We start from the raw sequence: 22212 nt of genomic DNA on the forward strand, positions 1-22212 counted from the left end.
CACCAGCAGGAATGTTTGTGCAATAGGCTGAATGATGTCTCAACCACAGTGATTTCAAAACATAATGCAGTTTAGTTTATATAAATGGACTCTATGGTCTCTAAAGTGAATAGAAGACTTTGAAACATCAAACTGTTTTATATTCACAAATAAACTTTTGGTTTTCCATGATACGGCTCCTTTAAGAGGACATCTTAAAACTGGTCCCAGGTCAGAATTAATGGACTGACCCTTAATTAATCTCGTAGAACAAGAACGAATCAGTATCGCTGACTCATGACCTGAATGGCACTGTTTAGTGCCATTACAGTGTGGTGTGGTGTGGTGTGTATAGATCAGATAAAAGCTCACTGCTGCATAGAAAATCACATTAGCCAAAGAGCCAAAGGGGCCTTCTGGCTGCCAGGATGATCCTGGTTGCTGTGGAGATCTGTTGCTGCTACAAAGTCTCAATTTTAAGTGTGTCTTAAGTATTTCTAACCCATATATGGAGATACCAAGGCTTCAAACTAATCAATTCTGAGCACAAAAGATGTGGAGATATCCCGGCTGGTGCTCAAAGAGCAATTCCAAATTTTCAAATTTTCTTTCAAATTAAAAGTTAAAGGGGAATTCCACCAATTCTTCAAATTTCTGCATAATTCAGTGGTTGAGATGTAAACGAAGACTTTACAGTGGTGGTGATACGAGCCAGGGTTCACAATATCAACAACGCAAATATAGCCATTTAATTTACTATCCCAAACCACCAGTGAACCTACACGTCTTCTGAGTTTTTTTGTAATGTTGATGATCATAAAATAGTCATAAATCTGAAAAAATAAGCTTTCTTTGGGGACTATTTTGCCTTAGAACACCCTTCATGAATCCCTCCATCATGAATAGATTAAAATGAATTGATTACCACGTTTTAGGCCAAAACGTGTCACAAAAATACTGTAAAGCAATGGTTCGGACATCAGACAGTGTATTCATAACCATATCATGAAAACTTTCTGTGAGGGAGCTTTTAAAGGCATTAAACTCCTCAGATGTCTGGTTCCTATCACCACCACAGTGAACAGTTCTGACTCTTAAGTTTCGCTAGAACGAAGCATGTCACACCAAACCACTTTAAGATGTAAACTCATGGTCATGGGTTGTTTGATGTAAAATGCTCCAGCAGTGGTGATAAGAACCAGACATCTGAAGTGTTTTAATGCATCTTGAAGCTACCCAAAGAAAACAGTGTAAAGTGTAGAGTACAAAAGAGTAGACGCCTATTTTGTAACTCCATCAAATGATAGGGAGCGTTATTTGAAATGATCTATTTGCTGCAGTAAGTAAAGTTGTGAAAACCTAGAACCTGTGTTCTAATTTTGGTGTTTCTGTTTTATAATACTGTACCCATTTACTAATATTCTCTTATTTCTTTTCTTTTCTTAGTATTTATCTGTGCATTTCGTTGTTTCTGTTTACTGTTTTCTTCAGTCCATATTTGTTTGTTTGTTTGTTTACTTATTTATCTTATATTTCTAGGATAAATAAATAAATTAGAGTTATTAGAATTAGACTTAGAGCAGAGTGATGACTAATGTCTATTGTGGTTATATGTGCACATATTTAATACAACAAAAACTCACAAAAGACAAGAACACGTGAGGTCATTTGCATAGTAAATAAAATGCATTTATGCTGTAGACATTGTGACCCCTGGTTTTTATCACCACCACTGCAAAAAAATCGAAGTTACATCTCTTTTTTTTAATTATTTAGTGATTTTTTTAAAAATGGGTGGAATTCCCCTTTAAGTGTACTTTGTTCCCCCTTTTTAAAGTATATATTTAGAAAATATCGTGATATATTTGATGAAAACAGCCCAAGTCGGTAAGATCCAATAAAGTCTCATCTCATTCCTTTCACATGAGGCTGCCTGTGAGGATGCGGGCTGCGCTCTGACCTGTATTGAATAAAGCATCCATCAGCTCAGACTCTGCTGCTGTATCCACAGCACAAAGCAGCTGCAGCCCAGATCTTCTGCTCCACAGACCCGCTGAGCTGAGCTGCTCTCAGCCCGCACAGCGTGAGAGGAACACGGAGGGGCTGAACGCTGAAGAGATGCGGACGGATGCAGCTCGAATGCTGTGAAGTTGTTGATTTTTTCGGGATTATGGGAACAGCGGGTTGTGCTGTAGCAGAGCACCGGAGCTCGTAGCAGGCTGGTCGGATTGGGAGCCCGTGTGCGGACAACTCTTCATCCAGACACCGCGGCTGCAGCTCTCCCGAAACAAAGACAGTAGATTGAGGTACGATTTCAAAATATCGTGTTAAAAAAGAAAGTCGAACATTTTCAGCTCAGGCGAGGCTGAAGTTGGATTCCTATTCTCCAGGTTCTTGTTCGAATTTCCCGTTCCACCTTAAATAGTGCAGCAGTTACATTCTGGCGCCTGCAGCTGCTGCACCATTTAAGGTGGAACGGGACAATTCGAATAAGAAGCTGACTTCAGCCTCTGAGTTTCACACAAATGACCTAGCTAGGTTAGCTGTTTTAGCTACTCTGCAAATAAAGATTTTTTGGGGAATGAAATTGTCTTAAAATGTAGTCTAGTATATGTAATATTTCTCGTTATGAGATTGTTTAATCTGATAAGAACATTAGAAGATTATTTAGCCTGTTTCTCGATATTTTTCACTTGTTTTAAGTTATTTTATGTAGTAAAATTATTCAGCTAACAGATACTTTGGCTTGTGCTGAGAAATAATGCTTGAAAACAAACCAAATAGGTCAGCCAATGGAACAAAATCATTTCACTACACTTAAAGAAGATGGTTCTTCAAGGGTTCTTAATAAAGACAGTGGTTCTATTCAGAACCAAGAGTTCTATAAATATATAAAGCCATTTCATGCTTAAATGGTCCTTTTGCATGATGGAATGGTTCTTCAGATTGGTGGAGCTTGGATGTTGTACATGGATTTATATAAAATAGATCTATGTAGCACCAGAAAGGGTTCTGCTATTGTTACAGCCTTGACAGCAGAACCCTTATTGGGAACCATTTCAAAGAAGGTTCTGTGTAGAACCATAAACAGCACATTCTCCATCAATCTAAAGAACCATTTCACCATGCAAAGAACCCTTGTAACATGAAATGGTTCTTCAGATTGATTGAGCTTGTATGTTGTACATGGTTCTGTTTAAAATAGTTCTCTGTAGCACCAACAAGGGTTCTGTTATCGTTACAGCCTTGACAGCAGAACCCTTATTGGAAAATATTTCCAAAAAGGTTCTGTGTAGAACCATAAACAACATATTCTCCATCAATCTGAAGACCCATTTCATAATGCATAGAACCCTTTAAGCATGAAATGGTTCTATATAGAACGCATGGTTCCAAGTAGAACCAATCCCTTTGCCAAGGAACCCTTGAAGAACCATCTTTATTAAGTGTGTAGATAAAACTAAATAGGCAGACGTGTCTGAGAAATATTAGACATATTGACCAGCTTTATCGTCCACTTGCCAAGATGTCATTCTTTGCAATGTGCTGAATGTGGATTTTCACCTCAGTTGGACACTCATCAGCACTAGATATGCACATTATGCAGACTGATGTTATGTCCCTCTCTCTGTCCGCCTCTGTCTGTCTGCTTCACCTTTCACCTGTGCAGGCGATGATGCATTGGCCCTGCTGTCATGCTTATCACAGTAATGTAATCTTACAAACGATGTCATATTCCAAACACAGGCTCCTCTTTCTGCTCTTACCTCACTGCCCCTTATTATATTAATGAGACCCCCGCCCCTCCGGTACCTCCCCCTCTTACTGGAACATGTCTTTCCTCATCCTTAGTCATGATGCTAAAAGAATACGTTCAGCACGTCAGACAGAGGGGAGGCGGAGCTGAAGTTTGAGCTCTTCACAGGGTGTAGGCCATGTGAGTCGGAGTAAAAGTGGTTTGGTGGGAGTGTACATAGAAATCTACCCTTCTACAAAGTAGTGTTCTAACCCTAACTGAAAGGAGTTGTACTACATTTGTCTTATTATAATATTATTTTTATGTATAATATTATTTTTAATACTTTTTGTTGAAATAAGTTTAGTATTAGGATACAGAACATCCATTTTCCACATGACACAGGAGCAAGACAGAAAAGTTGGTTGGAGCACGTAATTTTACAACACCACTCTTAAAAAAGGTGGAGCTTCAATGATTCCTTAGTAAAGAAAATGGTTCTATATAGAACACTCAAATAACCTATGATTAAAGGGTTCTTTACATCATGAAAGTGTTATTCAGATTGATGCAAAATGGGCTTGAATGTACTTTTAAAAAGGGTTCTTTATAGCACCCAAAAGGGTTCTTCTGTTGTTAACAGCATGACACCATAACAATAAAAGAACCCTTTTGGGTGCTATACAGAACAATTTTCAAAAAGGTTCTGTATAGAACCATCTGGAGCACATTCTCCATCAGTCTGAAGAACGCTTTCATGCAAAGGGTTCTTTGAGTGTTAATGGCTCTATATAGAACCATTTTCTCTACTAAAGAACGCTTTTTTACTATTTTACTTCTCAGTGCTCTCTTGAATGTTGTGGGTAGTGATGCATTTCTCAAATCATCTCTTTTCTCTCAGGTGGAGGAATACAAGTAACTGAATGTAATGCGTCCAGTATACTAGATAATAAGCTAATAGATATGTAATGATTTTTTTAATAAAAAAAAATCAATAAATATGTTAAAATTCTCACCCATAAATAGCACAGTCACCTAATTCATTTTAAACTGAATACAGTCTATCAGTCTATGTCCTGTGGAAGCTTATAGGAGGCAATAGGAACATACATTTCACAAAGAAAGCACCATTTCATTTTTATAATGTTTAAATTGGATTTTTTGTACTTTTTTTAAAGGGGGGGTGAGAATAGACTATTCCTTCAGACCCTAAATGGCCACTGCCCACCAAAGTTTAACTACATACCTCTATAAACTAAGAAAAATTCCACCAATTTGCATTGTAGTCCATGTAGTTACTGAATAATAACTTTAGAATGGAATAAGCCTGAGATTTTAAGGGGTTAATCTATGAAACTTCTTGCTTATTTTATTAACTAAAGCAGGTGTGTTAGATTAGAGTTACAGTCATAGTAATAGTTGTGTAGTAACTAATGGTGACCTATTTTATGACCTGGAAAGTGTAAATGAAAAATGTTCAAGTCTTCATGTGAAAGTAACAGTTTTCTCCTGTTTGAGTGGTTTGACTCTTTTCTTTCTCTGTGGTCCAGTATATTCTCTATGGAGGTCGTTTTTTCTTTTCCTTGAACATGGTGATGAGTGCTTTTTGAGAGGGAAGGGGAGGACTCTCAGGCTGAATACCTGCCTAAAATTGCTCACTGATGGAGGAATATTGTTTCAGGAATGCCATTTGAATTATTGAAAGCCAGGTTTTTATGCTTGCTGGCTCACGTGGCTCCAAGTACAAAGGTAGTGTCTTCCTCAGTATGGCTGGAATTACACTCTGAAACCAGGACACGGTAGTGTATCTCTCACTTTGGAAAAAAATGCCCTGATGAAAGTGAAATACACTGCAATTTATGTATTCCAGATTCTGAATAGAATATTTTATGATGGCAGGTGGAGTGCTACTCAGTAGATATTAGAGCTGCTAAGTTTGGTGGAAGAATTTCTCAAGAAGCAAAATCAATTGTTTCAATTGCAGGATTGCAGGTGGCCTCATTTGTACGGAAGGTAATACCATATCTTGGAATCATCTAAGACTTCATGTTCCCCATGTTGAAGAAGTAGTTTGACCAAAAGGTTATTTAACAAACCATGGAAGCTATAGCAAACTATAGGATTAAGGTCAGGACTCTGACTTGACCATTCCATAACATTAACTTCATTCTTCTTAAACCATCATTTTCCTAAACGTAACTAAATGACGAAGTCGAATATTTTTGTCCCATTTGTTTAATTTGGTTCTGCTTATCTACTATTAGAACTTATGATGAAGTTTTAGGTGACATTTTTGCAGAAATATAGAAAATTCTAAAGGGTTCACAAACTTTCAAGCACGACTGTATAAAACTGGACAAAAGTATGGACAAAGTCAGGCCTTACAATGTCTGCTGCTGCTGTTTTTAGCTATGTGATGCTTTTAACCACTTTTTCACTTAGATTGTATGTAGTACAGTGTCAGAAACCACATTGTTTGAGATGACTTAACAACTCAGTCGGTTTGAGGCAAGTGTTTGATGATGTTCTAACCTGCTAACCTGATGGTTTAAACCTTCTATTACAACAAAGCCATTATATTAGCTGTGCAGCTCGAGTACAAAACTGAAGAAACAAATTTCAGATACCAAACATATCTTGGCTGATTGACTAGATTTGGAGTTTGGGGAGATCATGTTAATTCTATTTTTGGTCAAACCATCATTTTAAAATGAAGCATAAATAAAAATGAATTAGACATGTACGAAACTGCCATAACGAGTGCCGATAATATTGTCCAAGGTGATTTGTACTGGTCCTAGAGCAAGGGTTAACCAAATGTTAAGAGCCATTTTGTCAAGTTTCAGCAAAAATCTAACCACCTTGGGAGCCACAATATTTCATGTTCCATTTTATTGAAGTAACGTTTCACCATCTTGGGTGTAAATATGTCTCCCTATGTGCTAATGTGTTAGTATAGTCTAAAAATATAAACGAAAACACAGACTTACTGTGCTCTGCTTTAAGCTTTAGCTCAGCCATAGCTGCTTTTCTCGCATCTCCAGCAGGAAACTTTTCCACAAAAGTAGTTTCTTGTAAAATGTTTCTTAACATTTGACTTTTTACGAAGCTGAAGTCAGCTTCTCATTCGCCAGCTTCTTGTTCGAATTTTCCTGTTCCACCTTAAATGAATGTAGCTAACTTTGTAGCTAACTGTTGCACCATTTAAGGTGGAACGTGAAAATTCGAACAAGAAGCTGGCGAGCAAGAAGCGACTTCAGCTTTGCGACAGATAAAACATATCAGGAAATCAGCTGGAGTGGTTATAAATGCAAATAAGTCCATTCGTCTCCAAATAAACATTCGTTTGCTACTAACTAGATGAGATTGTTGTCTACGTTGCTATGTAACCAGCATTTTGTGTGCCAACCTTCAGGGTTAAAGGGTGAATAAGCAGTAATACATATAACGGTGTGTGAGAACGATCAGCAGAGCTTTATTTTACTGTAAAGGAGGATTATTTTATTTTTACCTAAAAATCTAATTCTCCTGTGGAGCCAAAACAGTAGCAGTAAAAGAGCCGCATGCTGCCAACCCCTGTCCTAGAGGAACCATGAGCACTGGCTGGTTTTACTCTACAGCCTTCTGCCAAAAGCAGAGCAGGAGATATGAATTACATGTATAGTGTGAAGGTGTGCAAATGTAGAGCAAATCAAGTCCATCAGATCTATGGAATGGCTGACACCATCTGTCATGTGAGGCCACATTTTGAGCCAACATCACTGCTACGCTTGGCCTGCTTGATAGTTATGTTCTTGCTGTTTCAGCTTTTTATGGCTTTTTTGACTACACAGCAATATCATTAGAGAACAGATCCAGTTCTTTATGTGAAAAAGCTGCATATCGCATACTTTACAGGTTCACCAGCAAACATAACATCTCTGCACATCATTCCCTACAGTCTTTTCCAGCAGTACTCTGTAGGCCTCTGTCACTAAAATGAATGACACAGGAAGCGCTGAATAAGGAGGCGGGCAGTGGTTTAAGGTTGTCGGACATCTGAGACCGGCTGTGGCTTTGTCCTTGGGCTGGGAAGCTCATGTGGAACACCTATAAATCCTGCAGCCTCGGCCTTATTCCCTGTACACAGACGCATCCTGAGACATGATGACCTGACGCTTTTTCGCTCTGTGTACTTTCGTGGTTTACACTTTGCTTTGAATGGAAGCTGGGATTGGGTGCGGTTTTAGGAGGCGCGAATGGAGTTGGAGAAATAGCTCTAAATAACAGGTTTTGTCCTAAAATGAAAATATATATCCCGATAACGTTCAGTGGTGAGTTGTATCTCATGGGGTGGTGAAGAAAGGAGGAGAAACAGTTCATCGTTGTAGTGCATTTCAGTGCTGACATATCAAAATGCATAACTCATTTTTATCATTGGTTGCACCAATTGAAAAGGCAGTCTTCCCTTTTAAAATTGAGAATGTATTTTTATGTCTTTACCTGTTGATACATTACCATTGAAAAGTTTGAATTGCCATTTTAACATTTTTTGTTATTATTATTATTGTTATTTTTCTTATAATAACTTGCACGGTGTGGTTATACATTTTACAAAATGTATAACCGCATAAGATATGTTAAAAGTATTCATAATATTCAACATTTTAAAGAATTATATGAGGTGAATGAAACAATAAATAATGTCTGCTATAATTATTTGTTTACATTCACTTACTTGGATTTGGCTTTTGAAATATGATGGATTCTGGATATAAATTTTATTTTTTAAATCTTCCATGGCTCTGGACACAACTGAAATGTTTTCATTTTTATCTAAAGCTCCCTAGTGTCTTGCTAATTATTGAAACTTGTGAAGTTGCACAGAACTGATATATTAGAGTCATTTTCAACACTTGCCTGCACCTAGATTAGTTTATATTATTGAAAACATTGATTCCAAATCTTATGAACACTAGTTTTGTTATGACAGGGACAATTTAGTCTTATTACTGTAACACAAAGTGCTGCATCCTGGTTCACTGGACCAGAAAAAAGTCCCCAGAGAAGCACAAATACATAAATTACATTAGTCCTTTAGCCATGAATCCCATTTCAGTCTTTGCCCAGCGATACAAAAGGGCACCATGTTTCATCTGAAGCCTCCAAAACTGAGCGGCTTTGATACTGGCATGCTTTATGTAGGCATGGGGACTTTCTGGGAAGCCATACAAATAAACGCATTTTGCTTTTTTGTGTGGTGAGCATGACACTGTGACTAATGCCCTGCTGTTGCTTGCCCTCAGGGAAGCCCTCTGAAATACAAGCTTGTAAAAAGCAATACTGTAACATACAGTTCACATCAAGATGAGCTTAGCCTGTAGTGCTGATTAACTAAAGCGCTCTACTGCTGTACTCATGGGAAATCTCATGTCACATGCTTGTTTTTGCTTTATTTTTCAATTCATTTGCCGCCACAGATTTGCTGATTTCACACAGATTTCACATAAATGAAAATTAACATCAGGAATCAAAACAATAACATGCAAGAGCAACCAATGAAGGGTATGGCCTCTTTAAACCTTTAGGAAATAGTGTCACTGTGGCTGCAGATTATGTGGAAAATCTTCATTAGTCTCTGTGATATAGATATGGTTTTAAAAGTGGGCGTGGTCTTAATTTTTGCCTTAAGCCCCTCTTACGTTTGTCAGCGCAATTTCGAGCGCGAAACCTTCACTTCAATGGAATTTACTACAGTGAGTGCGTTTTAGACTTCCCAAGAGGTGAAGTTCAACTGTGGTGAACTCTGACACACAAATTCACACCTTTGACCAGACGCTACCATAAAATTTCTGCTTATGCAAAATCCAAATGTCTCATGTACGTTTATGACGAGCTTGAACTGCTTCTTTCAGCCAATCAGCTGCTCTGCTCACCAACAAATCAGCACTTAGTAGCAGTTATGCAAACAATCAGAACTTAGTAGCAGTAATGCTAACCAATCAGCACTCAGTAACAGTAATGCTAACCAATCAGCACTCAGTTGCAATATTGCCAACCAGTCAGCACTCAGTAGCAGTAATGCAACCAGTCAACACTTAGTGGCAGTAATGCTAAACAATCAGTGCTCAGTAGCAGTAATGCCAACCAATCAGCACTCAGTAGAAGTAATGCTAAACAATCAGCACTCAGTAGCAGTAATGCCAACCAATCAGCACTCAGTAGAAGTAATGCTAAACAATCAGCACTCAGTAGCTGTAATGCCAACCAATCAGCACTCAGTAGCAGCAATACCAGCCAATCAGAACTTAGTAGAAGTAATGCCAACCTATCAGCGCTCATTAGCAGTAATGCCGACCAGTTGGCAGACAAAGATCATGATTTTTAACAATATACAAGTGAATAGAATGTATACAAATGTATCAAATGCAGATTTCCACAGATCATCCAGAAATAGGAAATGTGAGTGGAGTGTTTTGAAAAATCGAGGAAGGTTATAAATATAAAACTCCAGTAAGTTTGGCAGGAAGCTTTCCAGCGTGACATACAAACTGCAGGGTTTTCTAATTATCTTCAAATAGCCCTTTCGCTTGTTATTGCTTGTTATCCTCTGCTTGGCACTGTTTATGGCTATGGACTATAATTATGGACACTATTGTTATTTTCCACTAAGCGTTTCCAGCATGGACAGGATGGCTGCTGAAATGGGCTCTATTCAAGAGATAATATTGAGATGGTGTCCACTGGGTTCAGACAGGAAATGGACTACACAGATAAAGCTACACAGATAAAGATGGAGTAGATAGAGTGAAAGAAAGAGTGGCCAGGTTGATGGAATGAGGAGAGGGGGATGTCATGATGAGGACAGACAGAAGGTGAAGGATGAGATAAAAGAGGGCTGTTTGCCCAGACTGGACAGAGCAGCTAAGCGAGGGGAGGGGAGTTTGGCAGATTGCTCGGCTGGGTCAGTGCTGAAGTGGTATCCCGCTCGTGGCTGCTGAAAGGATGAAGTTCAGTGAGCTGATGGACAGAATCACCAGCTAAAGTAAACTAAAGAAGGAAAACGGAAGACAAACCAGGCTGGCAAGGTCTGATCCTGCCAAGCCTATCACACTTAAAAAACATGGTTCTTCAAGGGTTCTTTAGTAAAGAACATGGTTCTGTTTAGAACCATTAACACTCAAAGAACCCTTTGCATGATTAAAGGGTTCTTTGCATTATGAAAGCATTCTTCAGATTGATGGAAAATGTGTTGTGTATGGTTTTATATTGCACCTTTTTCAAAAGGGTTCTATATAGCTCCAAAAAGGGTTTCTCTGTTGTTACAAGCTTGACATCGTAACCATAGTAGAACCCTTATTGGTGCCATATAGAACCCTTTTCAAAAAAGTGCTATATGGAACCATCTACAGCACATTCCCCATCAATCGGAAGATCCCATTTATGATTCAAAGAACCCTTTAATCATGCAAAGCGTTCTTTGCGTGTGAAAGGTTCTATATAAAACCATTTTCTTCACTAAAGAACCCTTGAAGAACCATCTTTTTTAAGACTGTACACACAAAGGGAGGCAGAATGAGGCTCAGACATGCATACAGACATAACTAGGCCTGTCATAATATTAAACTTCTAGCTGATGATCAGTAATAATTGTGATTAACAGTTGGTCTAGTTTTTTGTTTAAGTGCAAGCTTAAAGTGGCCACACTGGCTGATCAGGTATCTTGCTCTGTAGCTGTTGATAGATAGTAGCCCTAAACCAGAGAAATTATAAAGGAGGAGACGGGTCACTGGGTGTAATTCGAATGGGAAATCTCGTAACGCTCAACATGGCACCTGTTTACAGGAAAAGTCCTGTCCTTCAACAAATTAAGCCAACCTATCAGCACTCAGTAGTAGTAATGCCAACAAATCAGCATTCAGTAGCAGTAACGCTAACCAGTCGGTGCTCAACTCATTAGCAGTAATGCCACCCAAGGTTGGCAGTAACAAAGATCATGATTTTTAACAATAAACAAGTGAACAGACTGCATACAAATATATCAGCTGCAGATGATCTGTGGATCACCCAGAAACTGTAAATGTGAATGGAACATTTTAAAAAACGGAGCAAGGTTATAAAGATAAAACTGGCTTGCTGGTAAAGCCGCAAGAGGTAAAAGCTCGTCATCACTGTGGAATCACTGCCGTGTACGTGTGCGACAGAACAAGCTAAAAAAACACATTTTTATGTGTTACTTGAACCAAACTGTCTCTCTTTGTGCTGTTTTTGTCAGATTTGCCTGCTGTTTCAGATGTTTTGAAACTTTTCTATAGTGTTCAGTTTTGGGTTTATTGGTCTGTCTGTGTTCAGAGAAATAGGCATCTGGACGTGTATGACTGGAAATAACTGCCCGGAGGCGTTGGCAAGATTGGCTAATTGGACAGACATTCCTATAAGGACTTTGTCCAAAAAAATAGCTCAAACTCAAACATTACTCACCACTGCCATCTAAAGATGTTACACCAGTCAGAAGTTAGAACTTTTGTTGTTTTCGTAAAACCCCTGATGTCGCAGTTGTTTTCTTTCATTTTCTTCATCTTTCTTTTATTTACATGCATTTGCTTCAATCCAGCTGATGAAAATGTACCCAGTTCACACTATGTTTGTTAAGATATAAATAATTTTGGTTTTGCATGAAATATTGCTATGTAATGATGTGTGGCTTTGTAATATTAATAATATATTTTATAGTGAAAAAAAATCAACAGGCAGATTTAGAGGCTGCTAAACCAAATTACACTGATTGATGGGTAAACTTTCCTGTCAAGTTCCTGGGTAGTGATAAACTGGGGTCGGTATGCCTGTACAAAAAGCCACCTTTGGGACAGTTTATGATGCAACAAATATAAATTATTTTAGTCAAAATAATGCAGGTCAATCTTTAACCTTTTTACTTTGAAGTAGTTTTAATGTGTTGCAAAGCATAGACAGTTAGCAGCAAAGTTAGATATTTTATCCATAGTGTGCAGGTCTACTGTACAACTAGCATGTAAGACCATACATAATAGCTTTATAGGTTTTGCTGAGTAATGTATAGCAGTTACTGTAAAATAAGGCTGATGGTTAATAATTGAATAATAAGCCTGCTTTTCAGAGGGTTGAATCCTGTAATTTTACCTAAAGGAAGGCTTCCACAAAGGCCTCAATGATTCCAGCTGGCTCAGCACTGTTAGTGCAATAGAACTGTAGTTAATTGGCTCGGTGATGGAGAGCGTGAGTGCTTCCTAAAGCAGAAGCGTGTGTTAGCCAGCGCTCGGCTGCAGGAATTCTTATCAGCGCCGCAGCCCTTCAGGCAGTAAAGGCGATTGAAAGCTGTGCCAGGCTCTTGCATTTTCATTGTTGCTCTAATCTGGGCTCGGCAGTGAGGAGAGGCTCATCCAGCCGTCCGCTGGGCTGCTGTGTGAGCAGAATTTCAAACCGCTCTCCGCCCTGAGTCCCACGTGCCAGACTTTAGATTCAAAAGGGGGGGGAGAGAGATGGGGGGCTGACATATTGCCTACAGTTAGTCTGTTTCTGTCACTTATCAAATAGTGACAGCTTGTGCAAGCATTGTAACTGTGTGTCTGTCTTAGATGGCAGGATATACAGCACTCAGCGTGTTTAAATGGAATTATTAGTGTTTGTTTTTTCTCGTGGTGTAGCAGTGCAAAATATATGATCTGGTACAGTGGTGTCTCAATTTGATACATTTTTCAAGACTGCAAAAATGAAAATGCGTTGTGTTCATGTGTTAATGTTTCAGTTTTCAGTTAATTAGCATTGTGAGCATTATAAAAGTACAATAATTCAAATAAAAGCTTTGCTTTATAGTGTAGCCTCAAACTAACACACTAGCTAACATGGTAGTGAAAATATAACAATACAATATGTGGTTTGTCAAAGCGTTCCTGAGCCCATGTGGTGATACATTCACAGAAGCATGCTGGTTTTTAATGTATTACCACACGAAGGTCAGGGGCGCTCAGATGTGGTCTTCAGCCTTGCCTATAACACAGAGATATCTCTGGAATCCATGAATGTTTAGATGATATAATGTAGCGTAGAGGGTGAAATCCCTAAAATTCTTACAGTCACTTGTTGAGGAATGTTAGGCCTCATTCACCAATATTTTTCAAACTTTTTTCCTGAGAAAATGCTACATCAGATTTATGACGTGTTCTTAAACCTTAAAAGTGCACTGGGTAAGATTTGAGGATTTGGAGACCTCTCTGGTGTGAAATGTGTAATTGCATGCAATCTGTGGAAGAATATTGGTTGTCCTCCGGACCTCTTGCCCAAGCAGATGAATCCGATGTTTGTGAGCATGTTGAAAAGGTATTTAAAGAGAACTCAGTCACAACTTGGTGGTAGTCATATGTAAATTATCTACTACTTATGTGAATTATCTACTATTGTCATCATACCTTTATCAGTATAATGTTGATTTTCCATGCACTTTCTCTTTGAGCTTGTGCGTGTGACGTGGTCTTAAAAACCCCCGTGAAATCTCACCCCACACACATTTTTCAGTTATTATTTCAGGCTTTATAGGGTGACCTACAGCAGCACATGCACATAATATTTTAGTGTTTTTTTCTTCTGACTCAATAATGTTACTTCTTTCAGTTTTAACTAAACAGTCTTCCATTTTGTAGCTTTAAACTGTTGGATTATTTGCAGAAGCATTATTTGGCCTCAACCTATCCTTGCTCACAAAAGACGAGCCCTTTCTTGGATGGCACTTTTGTGCCCAATTATAATGGCGTCACCTGTTTAAGATGTTTTTTGAACATTTTACAACATTGCTAGTCTTGACTTGCCCCATCCCAACTTTTTATGGAACATGTTGCAGGCCTCAATTTCAGAATGAGCATATATTTACAATTTACATAAAACAACAAAGTTGATAAGGTAGAAGATCTTGTCTTTGCACTGTTTTCGTTGCTTTTTCATTGCTTAATTTCTCATACTGTCCTAATTTTTTTGAAATTGAGATTTGTGTTTATATTGCCATGCTTATAGAAGGTGCTGGAAATGTGCTAATGTGTTTCACACGTTCATTTAACCCACACAGTGTGAGCTTTGTTTTAATCGGTCAATACGGCTGTAAAGAATTTAGAAATGTTCATATAAATTCATGACCACTTCATCCCTGTTGTGTTGTATCTTTCTGATGTGGCCTTATGTTTTACGAGGGAAGAGTTTTATGCTGTTTGGCTTATGTGGCTTATGGACACATTTAGGGCCCAGTTAATGTGATAGTTTGGTTATAAACCAAAGTTACACAGTTTTTCCCTTGCCTACAAAATATAGTCAGTGAGGCAAAATTTAGTGTCTGAAGTTTGTTTCTTCAGTTTTGCTCTAGAGCTATGAGGCTAACGTGGCCAACAAGTAGTGGAAGCTTATAGCCACCAATTTTAAGGACATTCGTACAGATATGTATGTACTTGTAATGAACTTCTCCATTTTTACAGATAGCACAATGTCACACAGCATCAGAAATAGATGAGTGAGTCTGTGTAACAACTTGTGGTTTGAGGTGTGGATTGATTCAGGCATGCAGTTTATACAGTGCCTGCAAGACAGCCTTGTACCTAAGACACTAACTTCAGACTCCAATCGTCTTCCCAGATTGACTACATTTAGAGCAAAGGGAGAAATATATAAATCATTTTTGACTGAATCCTTGCATTAAGAACCTGTCAGACCTCTTTTATCCACAGTGATGAATTATTTCCCACACGGAGTGAGAGAATGAATATTTAGAGAGGAAGGAGCAGGTGTCTCCGTTTCTCTCTCGTTCTCTTTTTCTCTCTCTCAGCCTGTTGTGAGCCTTCATTATCCTCATCCAGCTGCATGATTGCATTTCATCATGCCAGCTCCTTAATCAAATCTGCACTCCTGGTCAAATTCAATTCTGCCGAGCTGCTTGACCCAACACTTCCTCTGTCAGCACGGCCTGTATACAACTGACAGAATAGAAACAGCAAGAACTCACAATGAACAGTGTATGTCTCTCTATCTCTGCATCTCTCTCTCTGTTTCTCTCCCTCACACTCTCCCCTTATCTCTCATCTGCTCATCTCTCTCGCTCTGTCTTTATCAATCTGTCTGTCTGTCCATCTGGTTGTCTGTCCATCTGTCTAATGCCTAACTGACCCAGTAACATATCAATTCAGGGAGAGTCTGATTTACTGGTTTTAAAGGGTTCATATAATGAAAAACTGCATTTCATTAACTGGGTTACAAATTGTTGTAGGTGGACCTAAAAATATAAGACTAATGTAAGATATGGGCCCTTTAATGTGAAACCCAACATAAAACCCTCAATTATAAATTATTCGACTTCGGTTTTCCATCATTCTGAAAATGAGAGACACCCATAATTGTCAGTGTCTCTCTGTCGCTCATTCTCCCTCTCTCTCTTTCTTGAGACCCCTCTCTAACTACACTCTCTAGCTGTTGATCTCTCCGTGTGTCTGTCCACCCGTTCTATCCTATAACTGACTGAGCCAGTAGCATTGAAACAACAAAAAAATGGTATCACAATATTTTAATAAAAATAATGATATAATATTTCTATATTGGTCTACGGTGAAAATGATCAACTATTATATGCCTTTTTTATACTTAAAGAGGCATTCCAGCTTAAAACTGCAGTGTAATATGGTATTCATTATGTTATGCAATATTCTGTAGTGCAACATTATATACCTCAGCCTCACTGGCTGAGAATTCACTGTTTGGATCCTGTTTGTGTTTTCATCCATCAGTGTTCTCTCACTACAATACCCAGCATGCATTAGGCACATATGTCAAACAACCATCCACAGGGCAATGAAGAAATCCTGACTGCTGGTTTAGCCGCTGATGTAGGCAGGTAGCAGGGGAAAATATAAAACATTTCAAACAGCCCACCCTCCAGTATTTGCTCCGAATTGCTCGTAGGTTTTCAAAAGTTTCTCCCACCTTCGAGATACATCATCATTTCCTAGTCTGTAAACTAGAAAATCTCGCTCTAGAGGCTACTGTGGCACCACTGTAGGAGGCAAGCATACATGTTCACAACAGATGTTTCATTTTATTCATGTTTCATTTTGGACAAAGTTCCCCTTTAATTTTCAGTATGAATAGTATTGAGAACCCTGAGGAAAACAACGTCAATACAAATCAGGATCATTTTATCGCCCGCCTGTAGGATCAGGTTACAGTTCTTTGAATCCGATTATGTGTTTGGATAATAGACCATCTGATTGCTATTACAGTTTTGCCCCTTTGCCCTCCTGTCCAGCGTGCTGTGGACTGGGTGAATATGAGCTGTGCAACTGAGTCTTCTGCCCAGACGGATTTGATTTTGTTGCTGTAGAGACACACCAGGATACACAAACAGGAAGCGGCAAATTGGATGACTACATGTCCATTCTGGGCAGTAAGAAACTGATACTGAAACACATTTGATATTTGTGGTGATACAGATATGATATAGAGTTTCAGTACCACTGTGTGCACGTCTTGGATCTGATGGGGAAATGCTGAAATGTTATTTATGTATTCTATTGTATTATATACTATATATTATAAATCTATGTTATGCACTAACTTAATAGACCACCACCCAAATGTAGTTGGGTGTAGTCTATTGTTCTGCTGAAATATGTTCCCTGCTGTTTTTTCAGTTATTGAAGAAGACTTTATTTGGTTTGAATGGGTATAGAGCGCCATCTTGTGGTCTTCTTTGCTGTCTGCATTTTCACCTCTATGCTTTATTATGAAATTGCTACATCTTTATGTGAATCTGTGTACGTTCTTGAAAAAAGCTACTATTGTTGTACACCAACCGCCACTTCATTATCTACACCCATTGTCCATTTTAGAGCACTTTGTAGTTCTACAGTTACAGACTGTAGTCCAGCTGTTTCTCTGCATTTTTTGCTAGCCCCCTTTCACTCTGTTATATATGCCACCACCATGTCACTGTTACTGCAGTGCTGAGAATAATCCACCACCCAAATAATACCTGCTCTGTGGTGGTCCTGGGGGTCCTGACCATTGAAGAACAGGGTGAAAAGGGGGCTAACAAAGTATGCAGAGAAACAGATGGACTACAGTCTGTAATTGTAGAACTACAAAGTGCTCTAAAATGGACAATGAGTGTAGAAACAAGATGGTGTACTTAAAGAAGTGGACAGTCAGTATACTGTTATTATATAGTTCATACATTATAAAGGTTTAAATATGTGTATGTGTGTAAATATGTATGTATATATATATATATTAATGTTAACACACACACACACACACATATATACATATACACACATGTGTATATATATATATATATATATATATATATATATATATATGTACAACCCTGTTTCCCAAGAAGTTTGGACAGTGAACAAAATGTAAATGAAAAAAATTATGTACAAATCATTTAAACCCTATATTTAATTCAAAATAGTACAAAGACAACGTATCAAATGTTGAAACTGAGAAATTTTATTGTCTTTTGAAAAATATATGCCCATTTTGAATTTGATGCCAACAACACTTTCCAAAAAAGTTTGGACAGCGGCGTTTTTACCGCCATGTTGCATCACCTCTTCTTTTAACAACACTCTGTAAGCGTTTAGGAACTGAGGAGACACTGCTGTAGTTTTAAAAGTGAAATGTTTTCCCATTCGTACTTGATTTAGTATTTCAGCTGCTGAACAGTTCGGGGTCACTTTTGACATATATTTTGTTTCATAATATGTGAAATGTACACTGCGATGGACTGATGACCTGTCCAGGGTGTTTCCTGCCTTCTGCCCAATGACCGCTGGGATAGGCTCCAGCTCCCCCAAGACCCAGAAGGATAAGCGGCTTAAAAAATGTACGTGTGTGTCCCAAATGTTTTCAGTGGGTGACAGGTCTGGATTGCAGACAGGCCAGTTTAGCACCAGGACTCCTTTACTGCAGAGGCATGCTGTTGTAATACGTACAGAATGTGGTTTGGTATTGTCTTGCTGAAATAAGCAAGGTCTTTCTTGAAAAAGACATCTGTATGGCAGCACGTGTTGCTCCAAACCCTGTATATATATCATTCAGTATTAACGGTGCCTTCACAGATGTGCAAGTCACCCATGCCATGTCCACTAATGCACCCCCATACCTTCACGGATGCTGGCTTTTGAACTGTGCGCTGATAAAGCATATAAGACTGAGAAGGTGGCGGCGTTTCTGGAACCTGTTTATATATGGTTTCTTTGCATGGTAGAGTTTTAAGCTGCATGAGCCTGAGCCCATGCAGTGATTTCCACTACAGAATAGCATCTGTTTTTAATGCAGTGCCGCCTGAGGGCCTGAAGATCACAGACAGCCAGTATTGGTTTTTGGCCTTGTCTCTTGCATACAGCGATTTCTCTGGCTTCTCTGAATCCTTCAAGGATATGATATTGAATTCTTTGCTATTTTACGTTGAAAAACGTCATTCTTGAATTGTTGCACTGTTTGCCCGCACAGCCTTTCACAGAGTGGCAAACTCCTTCCCATCTTTACTTCTGAAAGACTCTGAAAGACTTTTTCTACCTAATCATACCACTGATTTGTTGCCAGTTAACATAATTAGTTGTGAGATGTTCCACCAGGTGTTTTCTTTAGCATTACACAACTTTGCCAGTCTTTTGTTGCACCTGTCCCAACTTTTTTAAAAACATGTTGTTGGCATCAAATGGACATATATAATAATAACATTTCTCAATATCAATATTTGATATGTTGTCTTTATTCTATTTCCAGCAAAGTTTAGGATTTAAATGATTTACACATCACTGCATTTTGCATTTTAACTGTTTATTTACATTTTGACTGTTTTGGAAACAGTGTTTATATATATGTGTAACCATAAAAAAGGAAGTTTGAGATGATGAACAGAGATAATTCTAAAATAACTAAAAAAGCTGCATTGCATTAAGAATAAAGGTATAATAAGATTATATACTAAAATAATTGTATTTCAAAGGTGGCCACATAAAAATAAATATATATAGACTATTAATGATTAATGATCACTTAATGAGTTTAAAAATACCTAAAATGCTGAATGCAACATCTAAAAATACAAATTCACATTGTTTGAAATTTACCTTGCATGTACAGTCGTACGTAAAAGTCTGGGCGCCCCTGGTCAAATTACGTTTTGTTGATTTTGAAAAGGTGAAAGTAAGTTGACACATCTTCTACAGAGAACACAATTTTTCACATTTTAACATACAATCATTGTTTATTTGCTGAATTTAACATATTCAGAGAAGAAAATGTAATCAATAAGTTGTGAAATTCAGCCAGGAGCGTTAGAACCTTTGACTTCAGGCCTAAAATAGCACAATGAAGCTGTATGTGTCTGTTCTAAGCCTGTGCCTCTGTTTGTTGCCAGGGTTTAATGGAGATCAGGTCGAATGACAGCGGGAACTGTCGTCATAACTGGAGGAATACTTGCAACGGTGATACTGCTGTGTATCATTGTAGTGCTCTGCTACTGCCGACTCCAGGTGAGCTCTGAAGGAAAGTGTGGCACCGCAGGCTGCTTTCAATGATTCATGCGCTTAATCACAATCTCAGTATCACTAAGATCCAAAATAACCAGATTAAATATGTATTTTGAATCCATTCTATTTAAGGGGTACCAAACTTGCAGGCATCAGTAGTTTTGTGATTCACTAACAAACTAATTTTCATTGTTGAAGGGCTTAAATTGAAAGGACTGGTTGGTTAAAACGCCCATATTTTATATGTCTTTGCATTTTAAATGTGGTTTTATGCATCAAAATGCCTCTGTTCTGGCTGACTCCTTCACAAGGAGTATCAAAAATTGACACCTCGGACTGAAATCCTCAGAAGTTTGTAGGCTGAATAATTGGTTAAATATAAATATGTTCATGGTTGTGACATCACAACCATAATGAATTTAAATTGGGCTGTTTGCAACTTAGTGTGCATATGATTTTTTCCATTATATGGGCCCTTTAACCCTGCTTTATTTCTGCTCTGTCTCTGCTAATCATGTTCATTTCTGGCTGTTTCTCTCTCACTATGCTCAGTATTACTGCTGTAAGAAGAATGGGTCTGATCCCGACTCCACCTCCTGTTCTCAGGCTCAGTTGGCCTGCGACTCCTGCAGCCCGCCCAGGCTGGACGGGTCCGGCGTTACACCCCTGTCCCTTTCGGCCCGCAGCTTCTGCCCCACTTGCTCGCCCTACGGCTCATCCTACTACATCCGCGCCACAGACGAGACGCGCAACGGAGCCGAGCGCATCGGCTACATGCCCGGTCAGCACGACAGCCCATCTCTGTCCCTCACACTGCCCTCCACACACAGCACCTCGCTGAGCTCCCACACCCTGCCGGACTTCTACTCCAACACTCGTGCCATCAGCACAGACGTCTGACCAGTGGTGGGAAAGTTACAGGCCATGTAAGGCTTTGTGTCTGGCCCTGACCGTTGTAGTACAGAGTACACTGGGGTACAAGGGGACCAGGAAGATTCCCAGGAGATTTATGGACCCTGATGTTCATGATTGATACACTGCTACTTGCTGACTTTGAAGAACTTACGTGTTCTGTAAAAAGTCTGGAAGACTTCAGTTGACAGCTGACACGTACATTCTGAAAGGAAACAGCTCTCCATACCAGCAGGTGGCAGTAGTCTGTATTTGTAACTAAAAAAACGAAAAGAATCAGTAAGACAAACAAACTAGCCTGGCCTAGTATGGACCCTGATGTTCTAGCTAGCCTGGTTTGTTTGCTCGCTAATGTTCCTTTTTTGTGCACTGATTAAGTAAACACAACTCTCTCAAAGCCGAACCAGCGCTGGCTGCAAAATCTGTGGACGACACTCAGCCTAAGACGCTCAATGATGACTGGTTTGGTGTATCAGGGCCAATAAAGTTCACCCCTGCTGCCCCAGGAACTCATTACCTTTGGTTGCCCAGGTTGGCTCTCTTGAGATATCTAAGCGTAGGATTCCTGTCTTTACTGAAAGAGGGCTATCCAACATGACGTCTCATCTGCTGCTGTTTGAGTTTTCTGTGTTTGCCACAATTAAAAACAATCAAGTATTCACTTCCTTATTAATAGCAGTTTTTAATAGACAAAGTAGGAACAATCAAGGACATTACTTCCAATGAATAACAGCAAAGGACTACATACCCAGAGCTTTCTCTATGCAAGGTCAGTGTGGTCAAACAGTGAGAAAAGCCAAACAGCCCCACTTTTTTCTACCTTTTAGTAAAAGGCAAAATCAAATGGAAAATTCCCAAAAGCTTGTCTTACAGACATTCTTCTGCATTCATTTGAGCGCTGAACGACACATGCTAACAAAGAAGGAACTGGTTAAAAAGAGTGAGCAAATATTTAGCATCTGTACTTTTTAAACAAGGTGAAAATACTTTGCCCTTTGCTTAACTCTTACAATGTTTTGCAGTTATTTTTATCAGGTGAGATTCCCCGAATGTGTT

At 38.8% G+C, this 22212-nt stretch overlaps 1 protein-coding gene across 1 annotated transcript; it reads left to right on the forward strand.

Moving 5' to 3' along the window:
- The first annotated feature begins 1931 nt into the window (after positions 1-1931).
- On the forward strand, positions 1932-21144 carry fam163a (family with sequence similarity 163 member A). Its single transcript, XM_036586906.1, has 3 exons — positions 1932-2285; positions 20133-20247; positions 20797-21144. The coding sequence occupies exons 2-3, from the start codon at positions 20155-20157 to the stop codon at positions 21142-21144; spliced, it is 441 nt and encodes a 146-aa protein (XP_036442799.1). The 5' UTR covers positions 1932-2285; positions 20133-20154.
- The last annotated feature ends 1068 nt before the right edge of the window (positions 21145-22212 follow it).

The sequence above is a fragment of the Colossoma macropomum genome, unplaced genomic scaffold, assembly GCF_904425465.1.
Source record: "Colossoma macropomum unplaced genomic scaffold, Colossoma_macropomum, whole genome shotgun sequence".
NCBI classification, from domain to species: Eukaryota; Metazoa; Chordata; class Actinopteri; order Characiformes; family Serrasalmidae; genus Colossoma; species Colossoma macropomum.

Coding starts and splice junctions, on each gene's coding strand:
- fam163a (XM_036586906.1), top strand. CDS start 20,155: ATGACAGCGGGAACTGTCGTCATAACTGGAGGAATACTTGCAACGGTG. Junction 20,248..20,796: donor TCTGCTACTGCCGACTCCAG/GTGAGCTCTGAA, acceptor CACTATGCTCAG/TATTACTGCTGTAAGAAGAA.